The 23247-nt window shown below is 45.7% G+C and overlaps 1 protein-coding gene across 2 annotated transcripts; it reads right to left on the bottom strand.

Moving 5' to 3' along the window:
• Positions 1-93: 93 nt before the first annotated feature.
• LOC121541745 (phospholipid-transporting ATPase ID) lies at positions 94-23114 on the bottom strand. 2 transcript variants are annotated; one of them, XM_041851018.2, is made up of 29 exons: positions 22764-23114; positions 19305-19351; positions 18949-19030; positions 18686-18744; positions 18463-18576; positions 18129-18227; positions 17953-18014; positions 17689-17761; positions 15770-15840; positions 15566-15648; positions 15287-15445; positions 15102-15190; positions 14834-15027; positions 14446-14654; positions 9098-9141; positions 8799-8961; positions 8443-8631; positions 8142-8257; positions 7762-7926; positions 7554-7665; positions 7360-7465; positions 7112-7262; positions 6606-6789; positions 6173-6396; positions 5896-5979; positions 1385-1630; positions 1022-1160; positions 711-841; positions 94-605 (listed from the first exon to the last, which is right to left on the bottom strand). In XM_041851018.2, the coding sequence occupies exons 3-29, from the start codon at positions 19001-19003 to the stop codon at positions 336-338; spliced, it is 3591 nt and encodes a 1196-aa protein (XP_041706952.2). In that variant the 5' UTR covers positions 19004-19030; positions 19305-19351; positions 22764-23114; the 3' UTR covers positions 94-335. The 2 variants fall into 2 exon arrangements, with proteins under 2 accessions (XP_041706952.2, XP_041706953.2); XM_041851019.2 differs by lacking the exon at positions 19305-19351.
• Positions 23115-23247: the final 133 nt, after the last annotated feature.

Genomic DNA, 23247 nt, shown 5'->3' with positions numbered 1-23247 from the left:
CCACTGTGACCATTGTACCATATAATAATAATTTTGGACTTATGCCCAGCATGATTTTGTTGCTGTATAACCAATACTTATTTTTTTTTTTACATTTACAAGGACAGTACTTACACATACATATATCTTGAAACTAAGCCTGGCACTAAATGCTGAATTTAGGCTTGGGGTTGTCCTTTTTTTATCCAGACGAAGAATGTTACACATCCTCGCATCAGTGGAAGTGTTTCACAGAAACATGGCTGATTTATATTTGATATATATTTTTGGAATAGATTAATTAAGTGAGGACTTTCAGACTGAATGAGCTGAACACTGTGTGCTCTGTTAGTTCATCAGTCCCAGGAACTCAGTGGTGGCTCCTCCCTCTCACTGATGGTGCGGTAGAACTGAGGCTGGGTCTGGGCCAATGGGGAGTCTGTCTGGGAGAAAAGGGCTGGCCGGCTCTTCGGGCTCCTCCGCAGGAACTTGCCTGAGGTCACCAGGTCACCGTAGCCCTGGGCGTGGGAGAAGGCATAGCCTGACCGGCGGGTACTGGTGCGGCGGGCTTGGACACGGCGAGGGGCAGGGGGCAGCACCTTGTCCTGTCTCACTTTGTACCTCACCTAGAGGGAGAGGGAGGAGGAGGAATGAGGGAGACAGTCAGGGAAAAGTAATAATTTGTGAATCTTCAATGGCAATTACAAATGTGTTGACCCTCGACATCTGACCTTGTCGTTGATAGTGGGCCACAGCAGGATGCGGAGGAAGCGGTATGCCACCACGGGAAGCACACAGAGGATGGAGGTGAGTAGCATAGTCAGCCACATATTGGGCTGGTTCAGGGAGTTCCTGGCTGTGCCTGTTACATAGAGTATAGCATGACAACATGCATTCAGATGATGATTGCAGTGACAGATACTGTAACAAACAGTTACAGATAGTGTTACTGACCAAACGTTCAGATAGAAAGACATGAATGATGAAGGGAGAGGAGGTGGATGGATGGATGGATGGATGGGTGCTGAGTGGTACTACTCACCGATGAAGGGGAAGGAGGAGGTGAAGATGAGAAACATGCCATTGCTGTACATGGTGAATATGACAGCAAAGTACACACACAAACTGCCCCACAGGAAGAACTGGTTCACTGACGTCCAATAGTGGGTGTCCAGACCCAGCTTTAACAAAGACACATGCAGCTACCTCAGACTCTGTTACTGTGTGTGTGTGTGTGTGTGTGTGTTTAGAGAGATGCCTTTTACATTAGTCCAGAGTGTGTATGTGTGTGTATGTATGTAAATATGGTTTAAGCCTCAGTTGAAACATTCATATACCACCACAAATGCCCATATTTGATAACGTAAGTACACATGCTATTTCCCTTCTCCTCCCTTCTCCTTACCTGTATACTGACGGCGATGAGCAGGCAGGTCTGGGCCAGCAGGGCAAATGACTGATAGTCCACAATGTCTTTGCCGTCGTCTCGGACCGTGTCGTGCATGGCTGCCCAGGGGATGAAGAAGAGGACCAGGGAGCTGTAGCCACTGTGTAACAGTGTGTAGACAAAGGCCCTCTTACTGAAATACTGGTTCAGCTGGCCTGGGGCGTAGAGCTTGGGGTACTGGAAACTCCACCGGTCATTTACATCCTAAACACACAGATATAGATGGAGACATACACTGAATATACCAAACATTAGGAACACCTTCCTAATATTGGGTGGTGGACCATTCTTGATACACACTGGAAACTGTTCAGTGTGAAAAACCCAGCAGCGTTGAAGTTCTTGACACAAACCGGTGCGCCTGGCACCTTCTACCCTTCAAAAGGCACTTTAATATTTTGTCTTGCCCATTCACCCTCAGAATGGCACACACACAATCCATGTCTCAAGGCTTAAAAATCCTTCTTTAACCTGTCTCCTCCCCTTCATCTACAATGATATAGGAGATGTTGTACCCACTGTGACAATTAAAACCTACTCTAACCAGAAACCGTGTATAGATGGCAGCATTCGAGAAAAACTGAAAGCACGAACCACCGCATTTAACTATGTCAAGGTGACGGGGAATATGGCAGAATACAAACAGAGTGGTCGTTCCCTCCGCAAGGCAATCAAACAGGCAAAACGTAAATATCGAGACAAAGTGGAGTCGCAATTCAACAGCTCAGACACGAGAGGTATGTGGCAGGGTTTACAGACAATCACGGACTACAATAGGAAAACCAGCCATGTCGCGGACACCGATGTCTTGCTGCCAGACAAGCTAAACAAGTTATTTGTCCGCATTGAGGATAACAAAGTGCCACCGACGTGGCCAGCTACCAAGAACTGTGGGCTCTCCTTCTCCGTGGCCAATGTGAGTAAGACATTTAAACGTGTTAACCCTCGCAAGGCTGCCGGCCCAGACCTAGCCGCGTCCTCTGAGCATGCGCAGACCAGCTGGCTGGTGTGTTTACGGACATATTCAATCTCTCCCTATCCCAGTCTGCTGTCCCCACATGCTTCAAGATGGCCACCATTGTTCCTGTACCCAAGAATGCAAAGGTAACTGAACTAAATGACTATCATCCCGTAGCACTCACTTCTGTCATCATGAAGTGCTTTGAGAGTCAAGGATCATATCACCTCCAACTTACCTGTCACCCTAGACCCACTTCAATTTGCTTACCGCCCCAATAGGTCCACAGATGATGCAATCGCCATCACACTGCACACTCCCCTATCCCATCTGGACAAGAGGAATAACTATGTAAGAATGCTGTTCATTGACTATAGCTCAGCATTCAACACCATAGTACCCTCCAAGCTCATCATTAAGCTTGAGGCCCTGGGTCTAACCCGCCCTGTGCAATTGGGTCCTGGACTTCCTGACGGGCCGCCCCCAGGTGGTGAAGGTAGGAAACAACATCTCCACTTCACTGATCCTCAACATTGGGGCACCACAAGGGTGTGTGCTCAGCCCCCTCCTGTACTCCCTGTTCACCCATGACCACGTGACCAAGCACGCCTCCAACTCAATCATCAAGTTTGCAGACGACACGACAGTAGTAGGCTTGATTACCAACAACGTTGAGACAGCCTACAGGGAGGAGGTGAGGACTCTCGGAGTGTGGTGGCAGGAAAATAACCTCTCACTCAACATCAACAAAACAAAGGAGATGATCGTGGACTTCAGGAAACAGCAGAGGGTGCACCCCCCTATCCACATTGACGGGACAGCAGTGGAGAAGGTGGAAAGTTAAGTTCCTCGGCGTACATATCACTGACAAACTGAAATGGTCCACCCACACAGACAGTGTGGTGAAGAAGGCGCAACAGCGTCTCTTCAACCTCAGGAGGCTGAAGAAATTTGGCCTGTCACTTAAAACCCTCACAAACTTTTACAGATGCACAATTGAGAGCATCCTGTCGGGCTGTATCACCGCCTGGTACGGCAACTGCACCGCCCGCAACCGCAGGGCTCTCCAGAGGGTGGTGCGGTCTGCACAACGCACCACCGGGGACAAACTACATGCCCTCCAGGACACCTACAGCACCCGATGTCACAGGAAGGCCAAAAAGATCATCAAGGACAACAACCACCCTAGACACTGCTTGTTCACCCCGCTATCATCCAGAAGGCAAGGTCAGTACAGGTGCATCAAAGCTAGGACCGAGAGACTGAAAAACAGCTTCTATCTCAAGGCCATCAGACTGTTAAACAGCCATCACTAGCACAGAGAGGCTGCTGCCTACATACAGACTTGAAAATCACTGGCAACTGTAATAAATGGAACACTAGTCACTTTAATAATGCCACTTTAATAATGTTTACATATCTTGCATTACCCATCTCATATGTACAGTTGAAGTCGGAAGTTTACATACACTTAGGTTGGAGTCATTAAAACTCATTTTTCAACTACTCCACAGATTTCTTGTTAACAAACTATAGTTTTGGCAAGTCGGTTAGGACATCTACTTTGTGCATGATACAAGTAATTGATACAACAGTTGTTTACAGACAGATTATTTCACTTATAATTCACTGTATCACAATTCCAGTGGGTCAGAAGTTTACATACACTAAGTTGACTATGCCTTTAAACAGCTTGGAAAATTCCAGAAAATGATGTCATGGCTTTAGAAGCTTCTGATAGGCTAATTGACATCATTTGAGTCAATTGGAGGTGTACCTGTGGATGTATTTCAAGGCCTACCTTCAAACTCAGTGCCTCTTTGCTTGACATCATGGGAAAATCAAAAGAAATCAGCCAAGACCTCAGAAAAAAATTGTAGACCTCCACAAGTCTGGTTCATCCTTGGGAGCAATTTCCAGACGCCTGAAGGTACCACGTTCATCTGTACAAACAATAGTACGCAAGTATAAACACCATGGGACCACGCAGCCGTCATACCGCTCAGGAAGGAGACGCGTTCTGTCTCCTAGAGATGAACGTACTTTGGTGCGAAAAGTGCAAATCAATCCCAGAACAACAGCAAAGGACCTTGTGAAGATGCTGGAGGAAACAGGTACAAAAGTATCTATATCCACAGCAAAACGAGTCCTATATCGACATAACCTGAAAGGCCGCTCAGCAAGGAAGAAGCCACTGCTCCTAAACTGCCATAAAAAAGCCAGACTACGGTTTGCAACTGCACATGGGGACAAAGATCATACTTTTTGGAGAAATGTCCTCTGGTCTGATGAAACAGAAATATAACTGTTTGGCCATAATGGCCATCGTTATGTTTAGAGGAAAAAACCGTGAAACACGGGAGTGGCAGCATCATGCTGTGGGGGTGCTTTGCTGCAGGAGGGACTGGTGCACTTCACAAAATAGATGGCATCATGAGGAAGGAAAATTATGTGGAAATATTGAAGCAACATCTCAAGACATCAGTCAGGAAGTTAAAGCTTGGTCGCAAATGGGTCTTCCAAATGAAAAATGACCCCAAGCATACTTCCAAAGTTGTGGCAAAATGGCTTAAGGACAACAAAGCCAAGGTATTGGAGTGGCCATCACAAAGCCCTGACCTCAATCATATAGAAAAGTTGTGGACAGAACTGAAAAAGCGTGTGCGAGCAAGGAGGCCTACAAACCTGACTCAGTTACACCAGCTCTGTCAGGAGGAAAAGGCCAAAATTCACCCAACTTATTGTGGGAAGTTTGTGGAAGGCTACCCGAGACGTTTGACATAAGTTGAACAATTTAAAAGGCAATGCTACCAAATACTAATTGAGTGAATGTAAACTTCTGACCCACTGGGAATGTGATGAAAGAAATAAAAGCTGAAATAAATAATTCTCTCTACTATTATTCTGACATTTCACATTCTTAAAATAAAGTGGTGATCCTAACTGATCTAAGACAGGGAATTTTTACTAGGATTAAATGTCAGGAATTGTGAAAAACTGAGTTTAAATGTATTTGGCTAAGGTATATGTAAACTTCTGACTTCAACTGTATATACTGTATTCTATACTATCTATTGCATCTTTGCCTATGCCGCTCTGACAATGACATTGCTCATCCATATATTTATATATTCTTATTCCACTCCTTTAATTAGATTTGTGTGTATTAGATATTTGTTGTCGAACTGTTAGATATTACTTGCTAGATATTACTGCACTGTCGGAACTAGAAGCACAATAATTTCACTACACTCGCAATAACATCTGCTAACCATGTGTATGTGACCAATACATTTGATTTGATTGAAGTGGATTTAACAAGTGACATCAATAAGGGATCATAGCTTTCACCTGGATTCACCTGGTCAGTCTATGTCATGGAAAGAGAGTTCTTAATGTTATGTATACTCAGTGTATGTATGTGATTACATACTACTTACTTGCAGTGGCATACATAATTGGCTGACGTACATTACTGACATACTAACATAAGCCCAAGAGACATGATTACCTGGTCAAAGAGACTCAACGCCAGCACAGGTAGAGCTGTGTAAACCAGGTTATACAGGGTGATGAACCACTCGTCATACACAGTCTGTTAGGGGGAACAACAAATCATACACATTAGATACATGACTGACTCTAGTCCATTAGAGCCCAGAATGTTTCCTGGTCAGGAACTACTTATGCCCCTAGTTATAAAGGAATTAACATATCATTCTCTAAACAAACTAAAGCATGACTTTTCTACTCGTCTCTGTGCATGCACCTCTGTCTCTGTGTCTCACCTGTGCTGAGAAACCGCAGAAGAAGCCGTACCAGAAGTGGACGAAGGTGAAGGTGAAGTTCTTGTAGAAGAAGTAGCGCAGGAACTTGCACATCCTTAGGTAGGACCAGCGGCCGTGCACCAGCAGGAGGCGCTGCAGGTAGCGGAACTGAGCGAAGGAGAAGTCACTGGAGAGCACCGCCTGCATACCCTCCTGACCTGATATACCCACCCCTATATGAGCAGCTGGAGGGGGGAGAGAGGAAGGGAGGGCAAGAGAGAGGGAGAGGGGTGGCGGGAGAGAGAGATGAAGAGGATGAGTGTATGAGTTGATTAGAGCAATCATATAATAGAAGTCAAACATTTAGCATCAGGAATCAGGATACTTCAACACCTTCACAGTGTTCAAGCAGCTCAAAATCGGAGCTGCTTGACCCTTGATCAAGCAGCCCTACCCTTGATCATGCTGACGTCGTTGGCCCCATCGCCGATGGCCAGAGTGATAGCCTGCTTGTACTTCTTCACCAGCTCCACCACCTGGGCTTTCTGCAGTGGAGTCACCCTGCAGCAGATCACCGTCTGACACATACACGCCGTCCGCAGCAGCTCCATCTCCATGTCTTTCTCCAGGGCAAAAGCCTGGGTGGAGAGGGGAGGTAGGAGGGAAGGGGAGAGGGAGGGAGGAAGGAAGGAAGGAAGGAAGGAAGGAAGGGAGAAGAGGGGGAGGTAGGGGTGAGGGGAGAGGAAGGAAGGAAGGAAGGAAGGAAGGAAGGAAGGAAGGAAGGAAGGAAGGAAGGAAGGAAGGAAGGAGAGGGGGAGGTAGGGGTAAGGGGAGAGGGAGAGCAGTGGGGAGAGGGAGTAACAGAGATTATAAAAAGTGATTGACATATGTTGTAATCAGAATATGAGTTTTATGTTTACAGTAACTTGTCCTTAGACCCACCAGGGTCCTTGTCCTTACCAGACTGTGTCCGTTAATCACCATAGCGTACTCTCCATCCACTGGCTCATCTGCCACTGTCTCCGTCTTTAAAAGACAAAACAGGCCACTTCTACTCTTCGTGACAGTAGGCTCCTCTGGTCCATCAGGTCTCATCTTCCTCCTTGCGGTCCTGGTCAGGGAGAGAGGTAGAGGGAGACACTTTTACATGTTGCCTTACTGTGGTGCTTCAAGCTAGGAAAGTGATTGTCAGTAGTCTGTGGACTCACTGGAGCTCCTTTCTGACTTCCTCTGCTGTGTTTGCCGACACAATGAACACTTCGGTCATCTCCTCTCGCAACATGTTGCAGGAGTAGCCAATGTTCTCTGCCGTTTCTGTTCCACAGAGAGAAAAGAGAATCAAGGCGTGCCAGAGAAAATAATTGTAGCCTATTGATAGTAAATTCTAAGGAAGATAACCCACCTTGCTTGTCTCCAGTGAGCACCCAGATCTTGATGTCGGCTTTGGAGAGCTGCTCGATGGTCTGAGGCACTCCATCCTGTAGCTTATCCTCTACTGCAGTGGATCCTAACAGCTACACACCGGTACAAACATGAAAGATTCAGTTGTTATTGTGCTAGTTGATTACAATGTCCTACAAGACAATGATACTTTTGTCTGTAGTACCCACCAGCAGGCCTTTCTCTATCTCCTCATAGAGCACATCCAACTTCTCCTCCCTCTCGTCCATGGCAGTGCTGGCCTCATGGTGGCGCAGTTTCCACTCCTCCATATACTCTGGGTCTATGTCCTTGTAGGCCAGAGCCAGCGTACGCAGACCATCCCCAGCATACTCCTGTCAATGGAACAGTTACTTTAGAGTTAGGATCCAACACACAGGTACAGAGTTGGACACACAGGATACAGTTCATCTTGTGTAAGATTTTACATATATTCAAACGCTCCATAGAAAATACATAATCCTAAACACACACACACACACACACACACACACACACACACACACACACACACACACACACACACACCAGACAGAGGCTGGTTACTCACATTGAGGTGTTCGGTGGTGACTTCCTTTAGTTTGCTGCAAGAAGGGTTCAGTCTCTCAAAGATGATGGTGTCTGCTCCCTTACAGTACAGAGTCAGCTTGCCCTCCGGACTGCGCACTAGGGGCCATACAAGATATAATCAGGTTTTGTTCACTTAAATCTCAATGTCAACCGGTTACAATAAAGCCATCAAAGTTTGAACAAACTTCACATATCATTCAGATCATTCTAATTAGCTACGGCTTCAGAACATATTCCCCTATAATTCTAAAAGCGTAGTGGTTAGTGTTGGTTGGACTCACCGATGACCGACATCCTCTTGCGGACGTTGTTGAAGTCCAGTACAGCCAGTAGCTCGTAGGTGACCAGCTCTCCCATCTCCACCACAGTGATGCTCTCTGGCGTACGAGAGCGGAACACAAAGCCAAAGTTCCTGGCTGCTGTGACCAGAGCGCCCTCGTCTGGTGACTGGGCCTGGTAGTACAACTCACCTAGAAGATCACATTGATGGAAGACATTTACTAGTCGCCTTGTCTAGTTTATGGAGTAGGTAGAAGTTGTCCTCCCAACCACTGTGCAACTTCTACCTCAAGCCTCAGTCCATAGTCACCCACACCAATGCAATAACATGTGAATCCAGCAGGAGGCGCTTTCTCACCCTCCTTCTCCTCGGGCATGACAGTGTGGCACAATGCTAGCAGGCGGAAGAAGGCCTGCACCTCAGGGTTGCCCTCCCTCACCACCTCCACTAGGCTGTGGTCATGGAAACAGAACTTTGGGTCGGCCAGGTTGTTCCAAGAGAAGTCCACCTTCTCTGTTTTCTACCAGAGAGAGAGAGTGAGGGTTAGGAGTGTTTGTGCCACGGAATGTAAGGATTTATTGCCAAAGAAAGGGCCTTAGAGATTTTATTTCATACATTAAATCCACAAACCCTACACACCCTGTTCCTCCTCTCACCTCATGAATCTCCACTCTTTGTCCAGAAAAGTCCAACAACTCCCCTTGAGAACAGAAAAACATTTTGTCAGTTATATGGTACAGTGAATGATAGCCACCTGTGCATTAATGTTTGCCTTACTGTGTGGGTAAACACATACGTGCTTATAGTGCTAGACTTGACCTTTATCTACATATCTACCTCTATTACCATGCATCCCTGCACATTGATATGGCAATGGCACTCCTTGTATATAGCTTAATTCTTGTGTTTTTATATATATAACACACATATACATACATACATATATATATATATACATACATACATACATACATCTATATATATATATATATATATATATATACATACATACATACATACATACATACATACATACATACATACATATATATATATATATATATATATATATATATATATATATATATATATATATATACACAGTGAGGGAAAAAAGTATTTCATCCCCTGCTGATTTTGTACGTTTGCCCACTGACAAAGAAATGATCAGTCTATAATTTTAATGGTAGATGTATTTGAACAGTGAGAGACAGAATAAAAATAAAAAAATCCAGAAAAACGCATGTCAAAAATGTTATACATTGATTTGCATTTTATTGAGGGAAATAAGTATTTGACCCCTCTGCAAAACATGACTTAGTACTTGGTGGAAAAACCCTTGTTGGCAATCACAGAGGTCAGATGTTTCTTGTAGTTGGCCACCAGGTTTGCACACATCTCAGGAGGGATTTTGTCCCACTCCTCTTTGCAGATCTTCTCCAAGTCATTAAGGTTTCGAGGCTGACGTTTGGCAACTCCCTCCACAGATTTTCTATGGGATTAAGGTCTGGAGACTGGCTAGGCCACTCCAGGACCTTAATGTGCTTCTTCTTGAGCCACTCCTTTGTTGCCTTGGCCGTGTGTTTTGGGTCATTGTCATGCTGGAATACCCATCCACGACCCATTTTCAATGCCCTGGCTGAGGGAAGGAAGTTCTCACCCAAGATATTACGGTACATGGCCCCGTCCATCGTCCCTTTGATGCGGTGAAGTTGTCCTGTCCCCTTAGCAAAAAAACACCCCCAAAGAATAATGTTTCCACCTCCATGTTTGACGGTGGGGATGGTGTTCTTGGGGTCATAGGCAGCATTCCTCCTCCTCCTCCAAACACGGCGAGTTGAGTTGATGCCTTGATAAGTTCCTTTCCTGAGGATGGCTCACCCCTCACAGTTCTGGGTGACTTTAACCTCCCTACGTCTGCCTTTGACTCATTTCTCTCTGCCTCCTTCTTTCCACTCCTTTCCTCGCCCTCTCACCGTCCCCCCCACTCATCTTTACTTGATGCTGTTCTTCTACTAATCTCACTGCAACTCCCCTCCAAGTCTCCGACCACTACTTTGTATCCTTTTCTCTCTCGCTCTCCTCCAACACTACTCACTCTGCCCCTACTCCAATGGTAATGTGCCGTCGCAACCTTCGCTCTCTCTCTCCCGCTATTCTCTCCTCTTCCATCATATCATCTCTTCCCTCTGCTAAATCCTTCTCCCTCCGATCTCCTGATTCTACCTCCTCAACCCTCATCTCCTCCCTTTCTGCATCTTTTAACTCTCTATGTCCCCTATCCTCCCGGCCGGCTCGGTTCTCCCCTCCTGCTCCATGGCTTGATGACTCATTGCGAGCTCACAGAAGAGGGCTCCGGGCAGCCGAGCAGAAAATTGAGGAAAACTAGACTCCCTGCGGACCTGTCATCTTTTCACTCCCTCCTCTCTACATTCTCTTCCTCTGTTTCCGCTGCTAAAGCCACTTTCTACCACTAAATTTCAAGCCTCTGCCTCTAACCCTAGGAAGCTCTTTGCCACCTTCTCCTCCCTGCTGAATCCCCCTACTCCTCCCCCTCCCTCATCCCTCTCTGTGGATGACTTCGTCAACCATTTTGAAAAGAAGGTTGACGACATCCAATCCTAATTTATTAAGTCAAATGACACCGCTGGTCCTGCTCACACTGCCCTACCCTATGCTTTGACTTCTTTCTCCCCTCTCTCTCCAGATGAAATCTTGCGACTTGTGAAGGCCGGCCGCCCAACAACCTGCCCGCTTGACCCTATCCCCTCCTCTCTTCTCCAGACCATTTCCAGAGACCTTCTCCCTTACCTCACCTCGCTCATCAACTCATCATTGAACGCTGGCCATGTCCCTTCCGTCTTCAAGAGAGCGAGAGTTGCACCCCTCCTCAAAAAACCTACACTCGATCCCTCCGATGTCAACAACTACAGACCAGTATCCCTTCTTTCTTTTCTCTCCAAAACACTTGAGCGTGCCGTCTCTAGCCAACTCTCCTGCTATCGCTCTCAGAATGACCTTCTTGATCCAAACCAGTCAGGTTTCAAGACTGGTCATTCAACTGAGACTGCTCTTCTCTGTGTCACGGAGGCTCTCCGCACTGCTAAAGCTAACTCTCTCTCCTCTGCTCTTATCCTTCTAGACCTATCCGCTGCCTTTGATACTGTGAACCATTAGATCCTCCTCTCCACCCTCTCCGAGTTGGGCATCTCCGGCGCTGCTCACTCTTGGATTGCGTCCTACCTGACAGGTCGCTCCTACCAGGTGGCGTGGCGAGAATCTGTCTCCGCACCATGTGCTCTCACCACTGGTGTCCACCAGTGCTCAGTTCTAGGCCCTCTCCTATTCTCTCTATACACCAAGTTACTTGGCTCTGTCATATCCTCACATGGTCTCTCCTATCATTGCTACGCAGACAACACACAATTAATTTGATCCTTTCCCCCTTCTGATAACCAGGTGGCGAATCGCATCTCTGCATGTCTGGCAGACATATCAGTGTGGATGTCGGATCACCACCTCAAGCTGAACCTCGGCAAGACGGAGCTGCTCTTCCTCCCGGGGAAGGACTGCCCACTCCATGATCTCGCCATTACGGTTGACAACTCCATTGTGTCCTCCTCCCAGAGTGCGAAGAACATTGGCGTGACCCTGGACAATACCTTGTCGTTCTCCACTAACATCAAAGCGGTGACCCGATCGTGCAGGTTCATGCTCTACAACATTCGCAAAGTACGACCCTACCTTACACAGAAAGCGGCACAGGTCCTAATCCAGGCACTTGTCATCTCCCGTCTGGATTACTGCAACTCGCTGTTGGCTGGGCTCCCTGCCTGTGCCATTAAACCCCTTCAACTTATCCAGAACGCTGCAGCCCGTCTGGTGTTCAACCTTCCCAAGTTCTCTCATGTCACCCGCTCCTCCGCACACTCCACTGGCTTCCAGTTGAGGCTCGCATCTACTACAAGACCATGGTGCTTGCCTACGGAGCTGTGAGGGGAACGGCACCTCCTTACCTTCAGGCTTTGATCAGACCCTACACCCAAAACGAGGGCACTACGTTCATCCACCTCTGGCCTGCTAGCTCCCCTACCTCTACGGAAGCACAGTTCCCGCTCAGCCCAGTCAAAGCTATTCGCTGCTCTGGCACCCCAATGGTGGAACAAGCTCCACCACGACGCCAGGACAGCAGAGTCACTGACCACCTTCCGGAGACACTTGAAACCCTACCTCTTTATGGAATACCTGGAATAGTATAAAGTAATCCTTCTTCCCCCCACCCCCCATAAAAAAATAATTTAAAAAAGGTGGTTGTCCCACTGGCTATCATAAGTTGAACGCACCAATTTGTAAGTCGCTCTGGATAAGAGCGTCTGCTAAATGATGTAAATGTAAATATGCCAAAGAGCTCCATTTTGGTCTCATCTGACCACAACACTTTCACCCAGTTCTCCTCTGAATCATTCAGCTGTTCATTGGCAAACTTCAGACGGCCCTGTATATGTGCTTTCTTGAGCAGGGGGACCTTGCGGGCGCTGCAGGATTTCAGTCCTTCACGGCGTAGTGTGTTACCAATTGTTTTCTTGGTGACTATGGTCCCAGCTGCCTTGAGATCATTGACAAGATCCTCCCGTGTAGTTCTGGGCTGATTCCTCACCGTTCTCATGATCATTGCAACTCCAGGAGGTGAGATATTGCATGGAGCCCCAGGCCGAAGGAGATTGACAGTTCTTTTGTGTTTCTTCCATTTACGAATAATTGCACCAACTGTTGTTACCTTCTCACCAAGCTGCTTGGCGATGGTCTTGTAGCCCATTCCAGTCTTGTGTAGGTCTACAATCTTGTCCCTGACATCCTTGGAGAGCTCTTTGGTCTTAGCCATGGTGGAGAGTTTGGAATCTGATTGATTGATTGCTTCTGTGGACAGGTGTCTTTTATACAGGTAACAAAACTGAGATTAGGAGCACTCCCTTTAAGAGTGTGCTCCTAATCTCAGCTCGTTACCTGTATAAAAGACACCTGGGAGCCAGAAACCTTTCTGATTGAGAGTGGGTCAAATACTTATTTGCCTCATTAAAATGCAAATCAATTTATAACATTTTTGACATGCGTTTTTCTGGTTTATTTTGTTGTTATTCTGTCTCTCACTGTTCAAATAAACCTAAATACGGAAAATGTCAAGAACTTTGAAAGTTTCTTCAAGTGCAGTCGCAAAAACCATCAAGCGCTATGATGAAACTGGCTCTCATGTTACCTCTGCTGCAGAGGATAAGTTCATTACAGTTACCAGCTTCAGAAATTGGAGCCCAAATGAATGCTTCACTGAGTTCAAGTAACAGACACATCTCAACATCAACTGTTCAGAAGAGACTGTGTGAATCCGGCCTTCATGGTCTAAAATTGAGCTTTTTGGCCATCAAGGAAAACGCTATGTCTGGCGCAAACCCAACACCTCTCATCACCCCGAGAACACCATCCCAACAGTGAAGCATGGTGGTGGCAGCATCATGCTGTGGGGATGTTTTTCATCGGCAGGGACTGGGAAACTGGTCAGAATTGAAGGAATGATGGATGGCGCTAAATACTTGAAGGAGCTGGAGCAGTTTTGCCTTGAAGTATGGGCAAAAATCCCAGTGGCTAGATGTGCCAAGCTTATAGAGACATACACCAAAAGACTTGCAGCTGTAATTGCTGCAAAAGGTGGCTCTACAAAGTATTGACTTGGGGGGGGTGAATAGTTATGCACGATGCTCAAGTTCAGTTTTTTGGTCTTATTTCTTGTTTGTTTCACAATAAAAAATATTTTGCATCTTCAAAGTGGTAGGCATGTTGTGTAAATTAAATGATACAAACCCCCAATATTTTACTCTGCATCGTTGGGAAAGAGCTTGTAAGTAAGCATTTCACTGTATGGTCTACTACACCTGTTGTATTCGGCGCATGTGACAAATACAAATTTGATTTGATTTGATTTATATGTCTGTATTCCAGCGCCAGGCCTCACCATAGGACTTTCCGTTGATGGAGCACTTGTTGAAGGTCATGATGTTCTGTGTGAGTGTTCCTGTCTTGTCAGAGAATATATATTTGATCTGGCCCAGCTCCTCGTTGAGCGTGGTGGTCCTGGCCTCGGCAGGCGTGTCACTCTTGGGATAGTACATCTTCCTGTCCCAGTCTATGTATAAACTGTTCCCCAGGCGAATTATCTCCACACTGCACCCAAAACACAGGAGAAAGAGAAAGAGAGAGAGGGAGAGAGAAATGCAATCGATTCACATTGATGATTCATGGTGATGTAGTCCTGTCATCAAAGGCACAGTAAAAGTAACACATTTGGACACATAGAGATGCAATTGCAGCGAATGACTAGATAATATGTGAAGTGCACTGACCTGACGTAGAGGGATATAGGCACCACAGTGTTGAGGATGATGACGTAGGACCAGAAGGTGAGGAAGGCTGAAAAGGGAGCGTTAACCCCCTCTTGCTTGGGCAGGAATGTAGCAAACGTAGAGCCCTCCTGGTACTCCCAGATCCCATTCCCAATGGCCAGGATTAAACACATAATCGCCAGGAAACCAAAGATCTGGAAGACCAAACACGACAGTTAAGAGGTGTGTGTGTGAAGACTGTGTGTGTGTGTGTAATAGTCATACTCACACTCAGCACCAGAACATTCATGAGACGGTCAATGCTGGTCCGTTTGAATGTAGTCTTTCCACAGTTCTGCATCAGCTTGGTGTCTGGACCTGGAAGAGTGAATAGATCGATCATCAGTTGTGGATATTTTAAAAATGAAAGTCTTAGGTCATTTCTCTGCCATTATGTGGACCAATAGGACTCACCTCCAAAGACGACCAGGCCGAAGCACCACTGGGTGTTCCTCAGAGTGCAGCCTCTCAGCAGGACCCTCTCGTTGTCCAGGGAGTACGTCTCTCCCTTCAGAGTCAGGGTGCCAGTGAACTTATCCAGGCGGTTGTTGGGGGGCTCACAGCGCACCTCGCCTACACAGGGACAGGGAGGTTCAGGGACTGTACAATAGTGACTGATGAACAGTTAACAGTATTCTGATTAATAAGATCTAGACTTTTAAGCCATGATAATCTAACTGTTTCCAGTTTTACCATTGAAGTTGGCCAGTTTCTCTATGCTATCCTCCAGTTCCCCTGTCACAGTCAGGGCCTGCTTCACCTTCAAGTTAGTTTCTCTAGAGGAGGAAGAGAGTAGGATGAGAAACACAGAGGAAGAGCTCATACAATTAAGAAATGAAGTGAAATATATCTCTGGTGTCAAAGGTAAACACAAACACATGCAACACAGAAACACACCCATCTAGTTCAGCTGTTTCTATGTAGACGAGGTTGAGAGGCTCACTGCTGGACAGCAACAGGAGATCGGCCTGGGGAGGGAGGGGGAAAGAGAGGGAGGGGAGAGAGAGAGAGAGGGGGAGGGGGGGAGAGAGAGAGAGAGAGAGAGAGAGAGAGAGAGAGAGAGAGAGAGAGAGAGAGAGAGAGAGAGAGAGAGAGAGAGAGAGAAAAAAGTATTTGATCCCCTGCTGATTTTGTACGTTTGCCCACTGACAAAGACATGATCAGTCTATAATTTTAATGGTAGGTTTATTTGAACAGTGAGAGACAGAATAACAAAAAAAAAATCCAGAAAAACGCATGTCAAAAATGTTATACATTGATTTGCATTTTAATGAGGGAAATAAGTATTTGACCCCTCTGCAAAACATGACTCTTTGCAGATCTTCTCCAAGTCATTAAGGTTTTGAGGCTGACGTTTGGCAACTCGAACCTTCAGCTCCCTCCACAGATTTTCTATGGGATTATGGTCTGGAGACTGGCTAGGCCACTCCAGGACCTTAATGTGCTTCTTCTTGAGCCACTCCTTTGTTGCCTTGGCCATGTGTTTTGGGTCATTGTCATGCTGGAATACCCATCCACGACCCATTTTCAATGCCCTGGCTGAGGGAAGGAGGTTTTCACCCAAGATTTGACAGTACATGGCCCCGTCCATCGTCCCTTTGATGCGGTGAAGTTGTCCTGTCCCCTTAGCAGAAAAACACCCCCAAAGCATAATGTTTCCACCTCCATGTTTGACGGTGGGGATGGTGTTCTTGGGGGTCATAGGCAGCATTCCTCCTCCTCCAAACACGGTGAGTTGAGTTGATGCCAAAGAGCTCGATTTTGGTCTCATCTGACCACAACACTTTCACCCAGTTCTCCTCTGAATCATTCAGATGTTCATTGGCAAACTTCAGACGGCCCTGTATATGTGCTTTCTTGAGCAGGGGGACCTTGCGGGCGCTGCAGGATTTCAGTTCTTCACGGCGTACTGTGTTACCAATTGTTTTCTTGGTGACTATGGTCCCAGCTGCCTTGAGATCATTGACGAGATCCTCCCGTGTAGTTCTGGGCTGATTCCTCACCGTTCTCATGATCATTGCAACTCCACGAGGTGAGATCTTGCATGGAGCCCCAGGCCGAGGGAGATTGACAGTTATTTTGTGTTTCTTCCATTTGCGAATAATCGCACCAACTGTTGTCACCTTCTCACCAAGCTGCTTGGCGATGGTCTTGTAGCCCATTCCAGCTTTGTGTAGGTCTACAATCTTGTCCCTGACATCCTTGGAGAGCTCTTTGGTCTTGGCCATGGTGGAGAGTTTGGAATCTGATTGATTGATTGCTTCTGTGGACAGGTGTCTTTTAAACAGGTAACAAACTGAGATTAGGAGCACTCCCTTTAAGAGGAGGGCATGTTGTATAAATTAAATGATACAAACCCCCAATATTTTACTCTGCATCGTTGGGAAGGAGCTTGTAAGTAAGCATTTCACTGTAAGGTCTACTACACCTGTTGTATTTCTTGGGAGCCAGAAATCTTTCTGATTGAGAGGGGGTCAAATACTTATTTCCCTCATTAAAATGCAAATCAATTTATAACATTTTTGACATGCGTTTTTCTGGATTCTTTTGTTGTTATTCTGGCTCTCACTGTTCAAATAAACCTACCATTAAAATTATAGACTGATCAAGTCTTTGTCAGTGGGCAAACGTACAAAATCATCAGGGGATCAAATACTTTTTTTCCCTCACTGTAGAATGTTAATGTGAAACTCCATAAATTATTACTTAGATTTTCAATTCTGTAGAATGACTGGTGACCTACACTGGCTGATTGTATTTCTGTTGTACATCTGCCCTTTGACCACATCACCCTCTGCAGACACCTCCATCCTTACCGTGACAAACTGATTATTCTCCAGCTTGATGATGTCCCCAACTTGAACATCCATCCACTTTTCACTCCTTAGTCTGAAAAGAGCAAGAACGTAATGATGCTGCGCTAAAGCAAGCTTAGAGTGACATCTGGTGTTTGAGAACACTAACACTGACTAACAAATCACCACCTGATGCATTCACAACAAATATACAGACCTCTTGAGAGCTATCTGTAACATTCAAGCACTGAGAAACTAGCTAAGACAAAGGGAAGAGAGACTCACTCTCCGTCGATGAGGACCTCCACCTTCCGGTTGTTCACCTGTCTGTCACATCTCTGTCTGTTCTACACAGGCGAAGGAGAGGGAATATTAGGATCTGGAGACCAGAGAAAACAGGTATATGTAGACCATGTTCTGTATCTGGTCTTAATACTGTAGTTAGTAGACGTTGAGCTCACTATGTCGTCGCTGCCGTCCTTGGCCATGGTCATGGAGAGCACCAGGACCAGGGGGACCACGGTGGTGAACCAGGACAGGGATGAGATCTCTGGGATGAGCTGAGAGCAGCCAGGAGAGACAAAACATAACCAGCAGGGACTCACCTTTCTGCCGCCAGTTAGTACTACTACTCCCTACTATATAGTACTGTATAGGCCTACAGCCAGCTCCATGGCATGAGGGAGCTTAAGTGGATACTATGAAAAAATATAAATTTGCACTCAGGCCTCAGCCCTTTGCAGCATTGACAGAATAAGGCTTAGAGTGGCTGCATTAAGGCTGTGTAAAGGTTACCTGGAGACAGAGGAGGAAGAGGAAGTAGGCATTGGCCAGTCTTTGGAACTGCTCAAACAGATTGAGCGGGAGAAAGGTGAAGATGTTGTATTTGGAGGTTTTGATGGCATTGTCCTACATGGGGAGCAAGAGAGGAACGTGTTACTGTGACAAATGAAAACATAACATGCAGACACACAATGTAAACACTGGCTTGGAATGAGTAATCGACCGCAATACTTACAGCATACTTGTAAGACAAGTTGAGTTCTCTGTCATTTGCTCGCAGGTGTCTTTCTTCCTCTGTAGGTGGAAACACAACATCAATGAAAGATCGCAGGCGTGGCAATAAACCTCTCAACGTTTCCACAAATGAACCCTGGCTTTAGCCCCTTAAGGGCTGGGACACAGATAGTCAGATCACGGGTGTGGCAGTAAAATAATAAACTATGGGGATGCTCTCCACACCAGAGCTGGGACTAGACCACAGCAGGTCAGTTAACTCACCCTTTACTTCCTTCCTCCCACACTCCAGACCCAGTTGTGACAGTAGAGACCCCATGTTCAGCTCAACACTCCCATAATACACCTGGGAGAACAAACAGGTGGCTGATGTGGAATAATAATGGATCACAAAGTGAAACTCATTATCTAAAATGATGAGAAGCAAGGTTGGGAAACTTCCTGACCATAATTTCTTCATATGTTTGGTACAGCTACAGTATATTGTAATCGTGTTATGACAGAGCGAAGGGAGAGGAACGGTCTCATTTACAGCAGGTCTAGACACTCTAACCAATGTGTGGAACAGCTATAATCGTATTATGACAAGTTCATGGTAAGCCTTACAGGGTTGTACTTACGTTGGCCTGTGTAGTATCCTTGGTAAAGACCACTTGTCAGTTTTACACTATTGATGAGAGTGAGAATGATTTAATCACTGGCCCCGCCTCCACACACATCAGCATGCACACACAGACAGACACACGCCTGTTCCCTAAGCTAATGAGCTTCCTGATATCTAAACGAACACCAAGAATCATTGACTCTCAGGTGAAAATGAGGTGAAAACGGCATTGATGTGATCTAATGGGCTTTATACAGAGACGCTCGAATGAGTTTTATAGGGATAATCTGTTGAGTTTTGGTCAAGGAGCTGGTTTCTATGAACAGATTTCACAGACACAGATTAAATGAATCATGGAGTAGGCCTAATAAAAAAAAAAAAATATGAATTTCATAAATATAATTTCTGGTTGGGTTATATTCTTCTTAATTACTGTGGCTGGAGTTTTTTAAATTAAGATTAACCATAATCCGGGAATACTTTAGGCCATGTCCATGAAGATAAACTACGAATCCTCTTTATTAGAGTGTCATTTGTTCCATGAGGAGGCTTTGAAATGTGCTAAAATTTGAAAAGAAATACAGATCTGATCAGGGCAAGTCCAATTTAGAGTACATGAGTACAATTTATAGTTTCTGATATTAAGGATGAAGCTCTTGTAAACGCCAATGTACATTAACCTGCTATGGCTTACGTTTCCCTCTATGCTCACTGGTAGAGTGAATGCCATGAGCCACTCCTTATCAACAATTTGTACCAGTGCAAAATACACTGTTGTTAATCCATACTCAGTCACTACACTTGAGATAGCTCATAACCCTGAACATTAGACCTGGTATTCCCTACAGTATGTTTGCCTGCCTTGAGTCACAAAGTTCTCTTATCAGTCTTCTTATCGGTCTTCTAGGTCCTTTGTGATGGCCGCCACCAGCTCAAAAACCTCATACACAGTCCACACACCTTACATTCAAGTAAATAGAAAGCCTTAGAAGTACATAAACTATTTTATATATGTAGTTATAGTATCTTCCTCTGTGGTCCTCTGTAGCTCAACTGGTAGAGCACGGCGCTTGTAACGCCAAGGTAGTGGGTTCGATCCCCGGGACCACCCATACACAAAAAATGTATGCACGCATGACTGTAAGTCGCTTTGGATAAAAGCGTCTGCTAAATGGCATATTATTATTATTATTATAACTTTAAATGAAGATCACATGACGAGACACATAAATGTTCCTTTCCACAATGGATATACAGTGGGGAGAACAAGTATTTGATACACTGCCAATTTTGCAGGTTTTCCTACTTACAAAGCATGCAGAGGTCTGTAATTTTTTATCATAGGTACACTTCAACTGTGAGAGACGGAATCTAAAACAAAAGTCCAGAAAATCACATTGTACGATTTTTAAGTAATTCATTTGCATTTTATTGCATGACATAAGTATTTGATCACCTACCAACCAGTAAGAATTCCGGCTCTCACAGACCTGTTAGTTTTTCTTTAAGAAGCCCTCCTGTTCTCCACTCATTACCTGTATTAACTGCACCTGTTTGAACTCGTTACCTGTATAAAAGACACCTGTCCACAACCTCAATTAAACAGACTCCAACCTCTCCACAATGGCCAAGACCAGAGAGCTGTGTAAGGACATCAGGGATACAATTGTAGACCTGCACAAGGCTGGGATGGGCTACAGGACAATAGGCAAGCAGCTTGGTGAGAAGGCAACAACTGTTGGTGCAATTATTAGAAAATGGAAGAAGTTCAAGATGACGGTCAATCACCCTCGGTCTGGGGCTCCATGCAAGATCTCACCTCGTGGGGCATCAATGATCATGAGGAAGGTGAGGGATCAGCCCAGGAACTACACGGCAGGACCTGGTCAATGACCTGAAGAGAGCTGGGACCACAGTCTCAAAGAAAACCATTAGTAACACACTACGCCGTCATGGATTAAAATCCTGCAGCGCACGCAAGGTCCCCCTGCTCAAGCCAGCGCATGTCCAGGCCCGTCTGAAGTTTGCCAATGACCATCTGGATGATCCAGAGGAGGAATGGGAGAAGGTCATGTGGTCTGATGAGACAAAAATATAGCTTTTTGGTCTAAACTCCACTCGCCGTGTTTGGAGGAAGAAGAAGGATGAGTACAACCCCAAGAACACCATCCCAACCGTGAAGCATGGAGGTGGAAACATCATTCTTTGGGGATGCTTTTCTGCAAAGGGAACATGAAGACTGCACCGTATTGAGGGGAGGATGGATGGGGCCATGTATCGCGAGATCTTGGCCAACATCCTCCTTCCCTCAGTAAGAGCATTGAAGATGGGTCGTGGCTGGGTCTTCCAGCATGACAACGACCCGAAACACACAGCCAGGGCAACTAAGGAGTGGCTCCGTAAGAAGCATCTCAAGGTCCTGGAGTGGCCTAGCCAGTCTCCAGACCTGAACCCAATAGAAAATCTTTGGATGGAGCGGAAAGTCCGTATTGCCCAGCGACAGCCCCGAAACCTGAAGGATCTGGAGAAGGTCTGTATGGAGGAGTGGGCCAAAATCCCTGCTGCAGTGTGTGCAAACCTGGTCAAGACCTACAGGAAACGTATGATCTCTAATTGCAAACAAAGGTTTCTGTACCAAACATTAAGTTCTGCTTTTCTGATGTATCAAATACTTATGTCATGCAATAAAATGCTAATTAATTACTTAAAAATCATACAATGTGATTTTCTGGATTGTTGTTTTAGATTCCGTCTCTCACAGTTGAAGTGTACCTATGATACAAATTACAGACCTCTACATGCTTTGTAAGTAGGAAAACCTGCAAAATTGGCAGTGTATCAAATACTTGTTCTCCCCACTGTACAATAAATGGGTCTGTTTTTTGAGGGAGACGACATGACGTCTTTGTGCATCTATAACGTCAACAGGTTTGTCACCATGAAATTGTGCAGTTCAATGACCATCTGTTTTGGCAGAAACTGACAAATCAACAGCTGAATCCACTCCAAACCAGAGGTCATAAGGGGATCTCACCCTCTCACGCCCACCACAACACCCAAAACCAAAACTACCCCGTAATTCCATGCTTTCCCATATTTCTTTCATTTTTGTTTTAGTTGAAACTTTCACATTGGGCATCTTTACTCCCTGCATTGAACCAGAACACACACACTTGGTTACAAAGTGCCCACTGGGCACATACACTGGTTGAACCAACGTTGTTTCCACGTCATTTAAATGAAATTATGTTAAACCAACGTGGATCAGACGTTGAATTGATGTCTGTGCCCAGTGGTTTATTATGTTCAAATTCATTAGATTAACTGATCAGCTTTTCCTTATTAGCCAAATACTGCATCTCTAAAGTCTCTGAACTTGTCGACAGACCCCCTCCTAGACAGACCCCAGGCACAGGTTCACCTCATTGTTAGCATCAGTATTATTAGAGAAAAGCAAATAATGTCAGTCACATACCTCAGTGAGAAGAATGATATCGGAGTCTCTCGGGAAAGGCAAGGTCCTTCAACGGAAAACAGACACATAGACAGGTACAACAAAGAGGGACAGGAAGTAGGCCTAAGGATGTCTCCAACGACACACGCTTCTCTCCCTCAACGCACCCTCCCTTTCAGTTGAACTTGAGTAAATCCAGGAGACAGAACTGCGCTTCAGTCTGGGCAAACACACTTACACCAAGACGTAGACCCAGACAGAGGGGCTCCTGAGACTCCTAGATAGGAGGCAAGAGTGGAGCAGAGCAGGTGGAGTCCCAGTGGTGTGGTGTGAGGGGGTGGGGGTGGGGGAGGCAAAGTCATGGGCAGCTACAGGAAACAGAACGGGATCCCCCTCAGGGTAATGGCACAGAGCTTGAGCAAACACTGCAGCCAGCGAACTTTGGACCTGGATGTTGAGACACAAAGCAGAGGCAGGGGCAGAGCGGCAGTAAAACTGAGGTGAG

The sequence above is a fragment of the Coregonus clupeaformis genome, chromosome 27 (genome assembly GCF_020615455.1).
Source record: "Coregonus clupeaformis isolate EN_2021a chromosome 27, ASM2061545v1, whole genome shotgun sequence".
Classification (NCBI taxonomy): domain Eukaryota; kingdom Metazoa; phylum Chordata; class Actinopteri; order Salmoniformes; family Salmonidae; genus Coregonus; species Coregonus clupeaformis.
This window is presented reverse-complemented; position numbering and strand designations above follow the sequence as displayed.

Bases quoted from the DNA above. Each gene is read 5' to 3' on its own strand.
- LOC121541745 (XM_041851018.2), bottom strand. From the start codon at position 19,003: ATGGGGTCTCTACTGTCACAACTGGGTCTGGAGTGTGGGAGGAAGGAA. The intron at 15,446-15,565 runs GTAAAACTGGAA...GTCCCTGTGTAG, and splicing joins GAAACTGGCCAACTTCAATG to GCGAGGTGCGCTGTGAGCCC. The intron at 7,666-7,761 runs GTGGGTACTACA...ACCGGTGTGTAG, and splicing joins AGATAGAGAAAGGCCTGCTG to CTGTTAGGATCCACTGCAGT.